The sequence below is a fragment of the Carettochelys insculpta genome, chromosome 25 (genome assembly GCF_033958435.1).
Source record: "Carettochelys insculpta isolate YL-2023 chromosome 25, ASM3395843v1, whole genome shotgun sequence".
NCBI lineage: Eukaryota > Metazoa > Chordata > Testudines > Carettochelyidae > Carettochelys > Carettochelys insculpta.
In genome coordinates this window covers 6,554,621-6,564,924 of record NC_134161.1, presented here as the reverse complement: position 1 = coordinate 6,564,924, position 10,304 = coordinate 6,554,621, and the positions used below count along the sequence as shown (strand labels likewise).

The window sequence follows — 10,304 nt, the reverse complement described above, 5'->3', positions numbered from 1 at the left end:
CCAATGTAGAAAACAGATACTTGCCTCTGGAATAAAAGTTACTTTATTTGGACTAATTGCTCATTTTTATTCCAGAAGAAAGTGCCTTCCTGTCCCCACAAGTGAGTTATTCCAGAATAGCTCAGTTATACTGGAATAGTATCAGAGGGGTAGCTGTGTGAGTCTGCATCCGCAAAAACAATGAAAACCCACAAAAGGTCATGCTCCAAAGTATCTGTTAGGCTGTAAGGTGCCACAGGACTTTTCATCATTTTTGAGGATACAGACTAACACGGCTACCCCTCTGATATGTGTTGTACCGAGACTCCCAACATGTTCTCCCCTCCAAGAGAGAGCTCTCCAAGCCCCATCTCTCCCCTGCCACTAACCCTCAAAGGCCTTCCATTGTTCACTGGCTCCCCATCATCCTGTCGGGGACTCTCTGCACAGCTTCCAGCTTCTGCTGGTCCCAGGGAGGTGCGCCAACAAATCCCCCTGGGGCTGAATGTACTGGCATCACATTTCTCCTAACTCCTGCTTGTCTAGGTGGGGGGTGGGTGGCATCTTGGATCCCCCAACACTAGGAGCCAGCTCCAAAGCCAGCTAAAATCAAGGTGAGTCTTTCCATGGACTTCAGAGGACTTTGGATCAGGTCTCAAGAGCTGTGGTTCCGTAAAACTGTAAGATGCTACTGACTTGAGAATGAAGAGCCAAGCTCAGCTTCTCAGGTTTGCTGGATCCAAGCCCAGGAATGAGCTCTGATCCCAGTACATTGTACTGCCAGCAGGGAGTTGGTCCGTGAAATAATTTTCCCTGAGGACAAAACTCTTGATGTGGAAACTTAACAATGAAAAGTCTGACAGGCCAAGCAGAATATCTGTAGCCTCTCCTTTAGAATCAGCTACCGTACCAGAGAGCTGGAGAGGAGCAAACCTCACCACTGTCATCAGTAGAGCGGTGTGCCCTCCGTTATTATCACGCGACTCAAGCAAACTTATCATTAAAACTTAGGTTACAGAATAAATTCAGGGATGCACCAGCCTGGCTTCTGTGAAGGATTACCCCATTGCTGTAATCTGGTTTGCTAACATATTTAACAGAATTCCAGCAATGCATGCAGCAGAACATATACGGAATTTCAAAAATCTGTTTGCAGCATGCCCCACAAGAAGTTAGACAGCCTGGGGCAAAAGGCAAGGTGCTGTCAGGGGTTAGAAACTGGCCAGGAAACAGAAAGGGAAAAATGGACAATTTTCAACATGGCCAAAGGTTAACATTGAGTGTCTCATGTTTTGTACCAGGACTGATGTTTATTGAGGATCTATACAAGGGATTGAACAGTGAGGTATCCAGACTTGTAGCTGACTAAATTCTGTTGGTTCCTGAACACTCGAGGTTACAGTGAGTAGCTTCCATGCTTTTTGGCAGGTGAAGTTGTGTTGCCTGATGCAAGATAGTTTCAGGTGCCCTATTTTCATTGCACATGTCATCATCTACCTTTGTTTTATCATGGGGCTAATTTTCTCCTATGACATTGTCTTTCCAGTTTGTTAAAGATGGAAACAATGGAAATGACAACTCTTATCTCTTAACCAACACTAAAAAACCTCTAGAAGTTGTTTGAAAAGTTGGGATTTTTATAATGAACAATGCAACTTTGTTAGTACTTTAAAACCCCCAAAAACTGAAGGTGTATTTCCTTTTGTCTTGAAAGAACGTTAGACAGTGCACATGGGAAGGGAGCTGTTTAAACAGGGCTTTATCTCACACCTATTTAAATAAATGAGAACACTTGCCTGGTGCGGGATCCAACCTGTAATGCAGGATGCTGGCTGCGCTCCAGTAAAGCTCTTAACGCATGTGAATAGGCCGACTGCGTGCGTGAAGCTGTAGATGTGTTTAAATGCTTTGCGGGGGTCAGGGCCCTTCATGCATTTCAATACTGCCAGTCTAAAAACATAACTAGTTGGAGAGACGGAAAGGGATTAAGGAGACAGATCTGCTGAGGCAGAATTGACACACGTGAACACAGACCACTCCCCTAGCTCAGGCTGCCTTGTGCTTTTGCATAAAGAACTTGGTAAATCATTACTGCTTCCTGGTTCATGACATAACAGCCTGGATGGTTTTCAGATTTAATCTCCCACCTCCTGCTCGCTCTGCAGCTGTTGATTGCACAAGAAGCGGAGCGGACTCCAACCTGCAACCACAAATAAAGAGGCTTGGTGAATGGAGCCCTCCAGCACTGAAATGCTGCAGTATATTTGTCCCTTAAGTGTTAAGTCCCTGCTTCCTTCTTCCTCTGTCAAATGGCTTAACACTTAAATATTCTATAAATGTTCCAGCTGGGTGTTAAGAGGCTGGACTGAACTAATCTTCATTTGCTGTTCATTATGATTGTTACATCCACTAAAAAGGCAAAGCCAGTGGTGCAGGAGATTAGCTTTATGTTTTAACAGAGTTTACAAATTTTATTTGCAGTGCGGAGGCCCCAGGGATCAGTGCCCCATTGTGCTAGGCGATGTACACATGTGTAATGCAAAGCTGGATTTTAAAGCATTCTCCAGGACAGCGCAAGCAACTTCACCAATTCTTATGTTAGTGGGAAAGTGGGAGAGGCCACATAGGGTGTGTGTAGCGACAAGACAGGAGCGATCAACCTTGCTAATTCTTACATGATTGAAAGATTTTTTTTTTCCTCTGATAGAGAATAATGATAACTTAACTGTGAAATAACTGAACAAATGTTAGGAAGCTCTCTGTAGGGAAATCACCCGCTCTCTAAATCAGAAGCATATTGAATGACAGAAATGCAGCTGGGGTCAGCACAAGTTAAAATCATCTGATCGGAAGAAGCCAGTCTGAATAGTTCGAATGAAATCAATGGAAGCCCTATTTAATGGCAAACCTCATTGTTTTCAACATGCAGCCAAGATTGTACCCAGAATGTTTGATGTCAGTTTTAAATTGGCTTCTTGATTTGCAAGAATAAGTTTACAAAGATTCAGGGAAAACAACATTATCCGTTTTCTTGTAAGTATGTCCGTATTAGAGTAATCCCAGATGTCGATCTCAAAGTGAAGAAATGCATTAGAAGAGTTCAGTCTGGTGCGCATGTCTGGTGCTGAGCCGGGTAAGCTGCACTTGATTTTTTAGTGGTGTTTTGAACACATTAGCTAACATAATTGTAAGTTGTACCAAGTTGTGTTTAACCCTAGAGAGTATTTTTTGGGTCATGTCCACACTAAAATTTACAATCCTGCTGAACAGCAAGGGTTAAAGCATGACTAAAAATTCAAATATAGTTTTAACGATGGTGAAGAAGCAGCTAAGGAACGAAAAGCACATCTGAGGAACTACATATTTAACAATGCTAGAACAATTCTCTGGAATGCACATCTAGTGTTCTCTGGGTGGAAATATGGATCAATACGGTGTTAGATAGATTGCGGGTGCTACGTAAACAACAGTACAAGTGAATGTAATGCATACATAGGTAATAACAACAGACATCAACGTTTGCACAAGTAAGCTTGAAAAGTGACTTACCTCAACGTTCTGGAAAAAGATCTCCTTTGGTCTTTTTAAGCAGAAACACTTGCATTTGCTATTTCCCTTCCTTCTGGTTTTGTCAGGTTTCACGCAGCAGCAGCAGCAGTGTCCAGTTTCCAGAACCAGTGTCTCCTCCCTGCACAGGTTGGTACAAAGAGCATCCCCTTCTCCCCTCCCCCTCCCCATTTACTTCTCCAGCCCAAGATTCTTTAGCCCTCAGTGCAAGGTTTGAGGCAGGCACTACCATTTAATTAGGCATCCAACCAATCAGAACCTGGAAAGGGCTCACTAAATGCAGATGAGGATGCAGTAAGACAGGCAGGGTACATTTTGCTCTCACTCTTGCAGAAATTTGATTTTTCACGGCCACACAGTTTGCCTTTTCTACAAAGGAGGAAGGCCCCGATTCATCGATGACATTTGTTATCAGCAGAACAAGGCCATGGTGCTTTCATCGTGATTTACACCTCTTGGTACTGCCTATATCCGACTGCCAAAGGGGCCCAGACCATCTTAAAGCATTATTTGTCTTTGCTGATCCTTTAGCCTCCAGCAGAGTCAGTTGATCTCTCTTCACCCCTCTCCCTGTGGAGTTCAGAAGGGGTGCCTGTCTTTTCAGCAGAGTTGCAGAAACAGCTCCTTCCTGGTGGACACCAATATCCAGGAGTTGAGGTGGCAGGGGGTAGAAAACCTATTATTTGCAAGAGTTACTAGTTTGGACTTTACAGATCTTCTATTCTCTAGGTGTTAGGAGCTAAGAGATCTAGAAAAGGTGTCCCCTTTTCACTTGTAAATGTGTGAATGTATACATTGCGTGGACAAGGAAATACTTAATATTTGGGGTTTAAATTTGCTTATGTTAATATAGAAACATGAGAAGCATATAACCCTTTTCACGCTGGTAAGTCTTTCTTTCAGGTGCCTATTCCTCCCTTCATTCCAATGCCCAGTTAAATGCTTTGGTCTCAGTTCTGCAAACATGTAATGCATGAGAGTAATGTTACACATCTGAGCAATCCCACTGAGTAGGGACGGCTCTCCGCTCTCTGCTCAGTATGTTGCCTCTGGCCTTGCTAATGAAGATGAGCAGCTGTGTTTTTGTTTCAGTGGAGATGTGTTCATTTCCTTTCTCCACTCTGTGAAAGCCCCACAAAACCTTTCAGCATATATGTGCACCCCTGAAAGATGAGGTTTTGCAGAGGCGAAAGGAGAACCTTGTCTGTTAAAATACCAGCAGCACATCCCTGCATTACATATTCGTAGGCTTGCTCTGGATTTACTTTCAGAGTCAGGCTGGGATTTTCAAGGAGTCTGAGGGAGTTAGATCCCACAGTGTTCAACAGCATGAAGTGGCTTCGAGCACACGTCCCATTGGAAACCAAGGGGACTTAAGCTCCCAATTAATTCAAGGACTTATGGGAAAAAAAAAAAAACCTCCCCGAGTCCCCATTGGCTTTCAGTGAGAACTAGGGCCCTAATTCAGACACACCCCTCTGGAAATGTCACTTTAAACTTGAGGGGCCTTTCCTTCCTGTGTAGACTCCCTGCATTCCATGGGACTTGTTGCAGTGGAGGATCAAACAAGGATACCACAATCTAACCCAAAGCAGACGTATAATGAGCTTGGCCTCCCTTTGTAAGCACAATTACTGAATAATTTCTTATCTCCTTCCCCCCCACCCTCCTCTCCTAGCACCTTATTTTGATGCAGAACCTGTCTCTTCTGCCCCCAACTATTTCCAGCCACGGCAGTTTCCAAATTGCATTTCCTGTGAAGAAAACGCAAGCTATTTGGAGCAACTCGTTGATACCTATCTGCAGTCAGAGCTGCCCATGGACCCGTCCCTCAGTGCTCCACAGACTTCCACCCACTATAACACAGACCCCTTCCAATCACCCCCTCTCTGCTTTAACCAGAACCTGGTAAGTTGCGTGAGGTCTTTACGGAGCTGGATTGTTGGCTGTAGTTATAGCTTCCCCTCCTAAGCAGGGCGATCAAACAAGGGCAAAATAACAACACCTCCTCCCCGACTCCTTGCAGGTGTGGGCCAGTTTTGAAAACTAAACTGGTTTCCTAAGCATCATTCATTTCCCATGACTTCACAGCTGGAAGGAGTGAGTCTGGGGTTTGGTGTGAAACTGGAGCTCTCTCACAGGAGCAGAGGATACCAGGAACCAGCTGACTGTGGCCTGAGGGAGGAGAATCAAGAAGTGTCACTTCCCGTCCTCCTGTACCTGTATTCCATGGAACTGCTTTAGAGAGGGGTCAGGGAATGATCCTGGTGCACCCCCATGGATCTCCTAAGGGTTAAATTATTGCCACTGCTCTGTTCACACTTAGCTGCCGGAGCGGGTCAGGTCCTTGCCCCCCCGCCCCCAGTATCCTGTTCTGATAGCTCCCAAGCAGGTACGAGAGCCCTTGAAATGGACGATAATGGAATAACCTGCCCACTACAAAGTTCCTTTCTGTCCCTCCACAGGCTTATGCCAGGAAGAAGGAGGGTTTAAAACTGCATGTAACTAGCAGTGTAGAAAACAGCTGTTTGTAATGTCATTTAGTGACGTGTGTTCTACATGCTCATGGGAGGAGAGTTAAAGGACCAACACCAAATGTACGGTGCAGCTTTCTTTCCCAATTATACATCAGAAACAGCTGTGACAGGGCCAGTTACCCCACTGATGGCTTCTCAGACCTTGTCCTTCCATGCAAATCTGTATGGAGCAGAACTGGGGCAGCACAGCCCCTCCTCAGGGGAATCACATGGCATATCTGGGACTTTTCTGTAGCACGCTGCCTTGTTGAGCACAAAGGCACCGATCCTGCAGTGACTTGTATCAGGGGGATCCCTCTGTCAGCAGACATTCACTGAAGTTGCTGGGGCTCTGGGTGGGTGCAGAGCAGCAATCCCTCTAATTTTTCCATCCAGGTGTGGAATGAATTTTGTTATAGGCACTGCGGCATGTGGAATGTGTACTGCCAGTAGAAACACACGCTGCCGGCATTTCGCTAAGCAGCTGGGTGGCATTTGACTCTCTTGTGGGCAGCTGCCCAAGCCCTCAACTTAGAGGGAACACTGGCGCAGCAATGCTTGTGCACCAAGCTTAAGGCACAATCAGGGCTGTGATGCCCAAAAAGTCACATGTTGATTTCAGAACTCCAGCACCACAAGTGGACTCGGATAACTGCAGAATAGGGTGTAACATGGCTGTCTCTATTCAGGACCTTTTACTGATGTATTTTTCCTGGTCCAAGTAGTTATTTGAATGCCATTACTGACTTCATTTCTTTTCTCTCCCTTTGTGTAGGTTCCTGGGTCTCCTGCCTCATCTGACCTGTCCGGCCCCTTGGACTGTAGTTATTCCCCACCTCAGCTGCCTCCTTTTGCTCCACTCAACTACAGCCCTGCTTCTCCTCTAGACTCCACGAACTATGGCCATCCTTTGGAGGTGTGTTCTGACCGCCACTCCCATCTCGAGTACAGCTGCTCCTCCTCTGCCTGTCACTGTTCATCCTGTGCCCCAGAGCACTTGGATACATTCCGAGTATCGGAGTATTTCCCCTACCCAAGTGCAGACTGTATGGACTATCCTGGCACCACGGCAGTGGCAGACGACTTCTTTAGAAGGGATAGAAACTGCGACATCTGCTACAGTTAATGGAGATGATGGATTTTTATATAGGTACATATATACAGGTAACCAGAGTGGCTAACAGCCTGTGAACTACGCAAAATATCACTGAGAAACACAAAGTTCAGTTTACTCTACACTACTTAGCCAGGTGTTCTCCAGGTGTTAATTTAGTTCTGATGAGTAAGGATGTTAAGCCTTACAGCACTGCTACAGTTGTATTTCTGTCTTGTATTTCATTAAGAAAAAATCCACAACAAACCAACATAGCTTTCAATGAATGCTTTACTAGACAATGCTTTGTCGTTACAAATAAATAATTCTGTACCGATTCCTGGAGCACGCTGATTCCTGTTAAGTTTATAAGAGATTCTTTAGGTTATTTGGAAGAAATCTGACTTTTTCCAACCACTGGAAGTGGGGGTTGAGTTTCTACTGTTATAAATCAAAGGCCTTATTCTAGCAAACGTATATTTTTGAGTAAAATGGGGCCTTTGCATACAAAGTCAATGGGCTACTGGGCAGTGTTCCCTCTAATGTTTCTCATCCATGGGCAGAAAAAAATCTGGGTACACCAAGGCATGTGAGCATGTGCACCGCCAATAGAAACACAGGCTGCCGGCTGTGGGAGCTCTGCCAATCAGCTGGGTGGCCCCTGAATCTCTCCTGGGCAGCTGCGCAAGCGCTCAGCTTGCAGGGAGCGCTGCTACTGAGGTGTGAAAAGTAACTCGGTTGTGCAAGTAACTGCAGGATCAGGGTTTAAGTTCTCCCTCCCAACCCATTTCTTAAACTTGCCATCTGCTGCGGGGTGGGGGACGGGGGGACAATTAGCCAGTAAACATCTGCTGTCCTTGTCATAGGACCTCTGCTACATTTCAACATACACATGCCTCAACAGCACTGATGTACTCGCCAGTCTCACCCACTATCATTCCAATAAATCGTTCATTCCCCTTGGTCAGTATCATAAAAACCTTCCTCGCAGCGTAAGCAAAAATGTTAGATTTTCTGCACCACTGAAAATGATAGAACCTCTATCTATCACAGCCAGGCTGGGATCTCAGACCACACCACGTTAGGGTACATCAACACTTACCAGAAGATTGATGCGGTGGCAGTCAAGCTTCTGGGGCTCGATTTAGTGTGCCGAGTGGGGGGCCGCACTAGATCGAATGATCAGGGCTCCACCATCAATCCTGGTACTCCTCGCAGTGGTGAGGAATAAAGGAAGTCAATAGGAGAGAGTTTCTCCTGTCAACCTGCTGCTGTGGGGATGGCAGGAAAAATGGATTTAGGATACATTGTTTCACATAGCTGGAGTTGCTTATCTTAAATCGATTTTTCCCCACCGCATAAACCAGTGTTTCTTAAACTTTTTGAGACCAGTGAAAACCAAGCTATGATATTTGTATCAAAACAAAAAAGCAGTCAAGTAGCACTTTAAAGACTAACAAAATAATTTATTAGTTGAGCTCTCGTGGGACAGACCCACTTCTTCAGACCATAGCCAGACCAGAACAGACTCAACATTTAAGGCACAGAGAACCAAAAACAGTAATCAAAGTTGACAAATCAGAAAAAAAAATTATCAAGGTGAGCAAATCAGAGAGCAAAGGGCACGGGGCGGGCATAGTCAAGAATTAGATTAAGCCAAGTTTGCCAAAGAGCCCCTATAACGTCCCAGAAAATTTGCATCCCGGTTCAAACCACATGTTAATGTGTCAAATTTGAATATGAAAGAGAGTTCAGCAGCATAATTTTTTTCTGATTTGTCAACTTGGATTACTGTTTTCGGTTCTCTGTGCCTTCAGTATTGAGTCTGTTCTGGTCTGGCTATGATCTGAAGAAGTGGGTCTGTCCCATGAAAGCTCACCTAATAAATTATTTTGTTAGTCTTTAAAGTGCTACTTGACGGCTTTTTCATTTTGATAGTGTATAGACGAGCACGGCTTTCTCTCTGATAACATTTTTATGTGGAACACCTTTGAAAATTTTCTACAGCCAAACCAGCCCAACCAACAGTGACCTATACAGCAAAAACAAAGCTGAGTGATTTAATCAGTTGCCAGATAATAAAGAAGTAACATTGTATCTGCTTTTAACCACAGTTGCTAGTTGCTGCACCTCCGCGTGACACTTGCGAGTTGTTCACAGAACAGCAGTGTTCTGTGGAACGTAGTTTTAGGAACACTGGCATAGCCCTGGTCTGAGCATGATTCCAAACAGACTGGAATTTTCTGGAGACTGAGGGGCCCATTGTATGGGGCATCTACTCTGCAAGTGAAGGTGTGGTTCGAAGGCGTACCAGACTAGTTTCAATCTTGGTAACCCAGGGAACAACAGTAGTCAAGACACAATCGGAGCTAGCAACCTTTCATCTTCCGTACGACGTATTGATCAACACCTGGAGTTTGGGCTTTGTGCTATGCCTGCACTACGAGAAATTTGAATTAATTACTATCGATTTTGCAACTCTGGGTTTTATACATTTGATCATGACTATCCTCACCTCCCCACACGCGCCTCATAAAGCTGACTTATTGCTGCCACACCCAATCGCCAAAGATCAACTGCTGCAGCAGTGCATTGTGGGAAACTTATCCCACCATTCCCTGAGCCCCTGGGTATTTTTGCTGGTGCAGCATGAAAAAAAATAAAATAAAATCCCCACAAGTGGTTGTGGGTATGTGACATCATCTCCCGCCTATAGAAAGCAAACAGATATTTTTCCAGGCAGACGGAAGGAAAAGGCATCAACAAAGATTGCCAATTTAATGGAAATCTCTTGCTTCTATAACTGATTTGCTTTTTTAAACTCTAGCTGTCATGGAATTGTTAAAGATGTTATAAAAAACGGCAGGTGTCTGAGTCTTCTCAACTGGCCCTTCCACCCACTGTTCCCTCTCGCTTGATTACACACGATCCTGAAAATAATAATACAGGAACCATGCAAAGCTTGAAGAAAGAGTAGGATAGTAAAGGTTTTGGGAAAAAAAAAAGATTTTGTGAGGCACAGTTTGGCTTCCCAGTCCATTACACAGCTTCTGTGCCTTGGGATCACCCAGCACTCTGTGTTTTCTCAACTGGGTGGCCACACACTCTTCCCTGTTTCAAGGGGGCTAAAACTTGAAGAAAGAAATAGA

General features: G+C 44.8%; 1 protein-coding gene across 1 annotated transcript; it reads left to right on the top strand.

Annotated features, from left to right (window-relative positions):
• Positions 1 to 1,354: 1,354 nt before the first annotated feature.
• On the top strand, positions 1,355 to 7,454 carry POU2AF3 (POU class 2 homeobox associating factor 3; the record flags this gene model as incomplete). The annotated part of the gene is made up of 4 exons (XM_074976733.1): positions 1,355 to 1,380; positions 3,615 to 3,675; positions 5,275 to 5,454; positions 6,838 to 7,454. Coding segments are annotated over 4 exons (618 nt in total), but the record flags the coding sequence as incomplete, so codon positions are not given.
• Between the last annotated feature and the right edge of the window lie 2,850 nt (positions 7,455 to 10,304).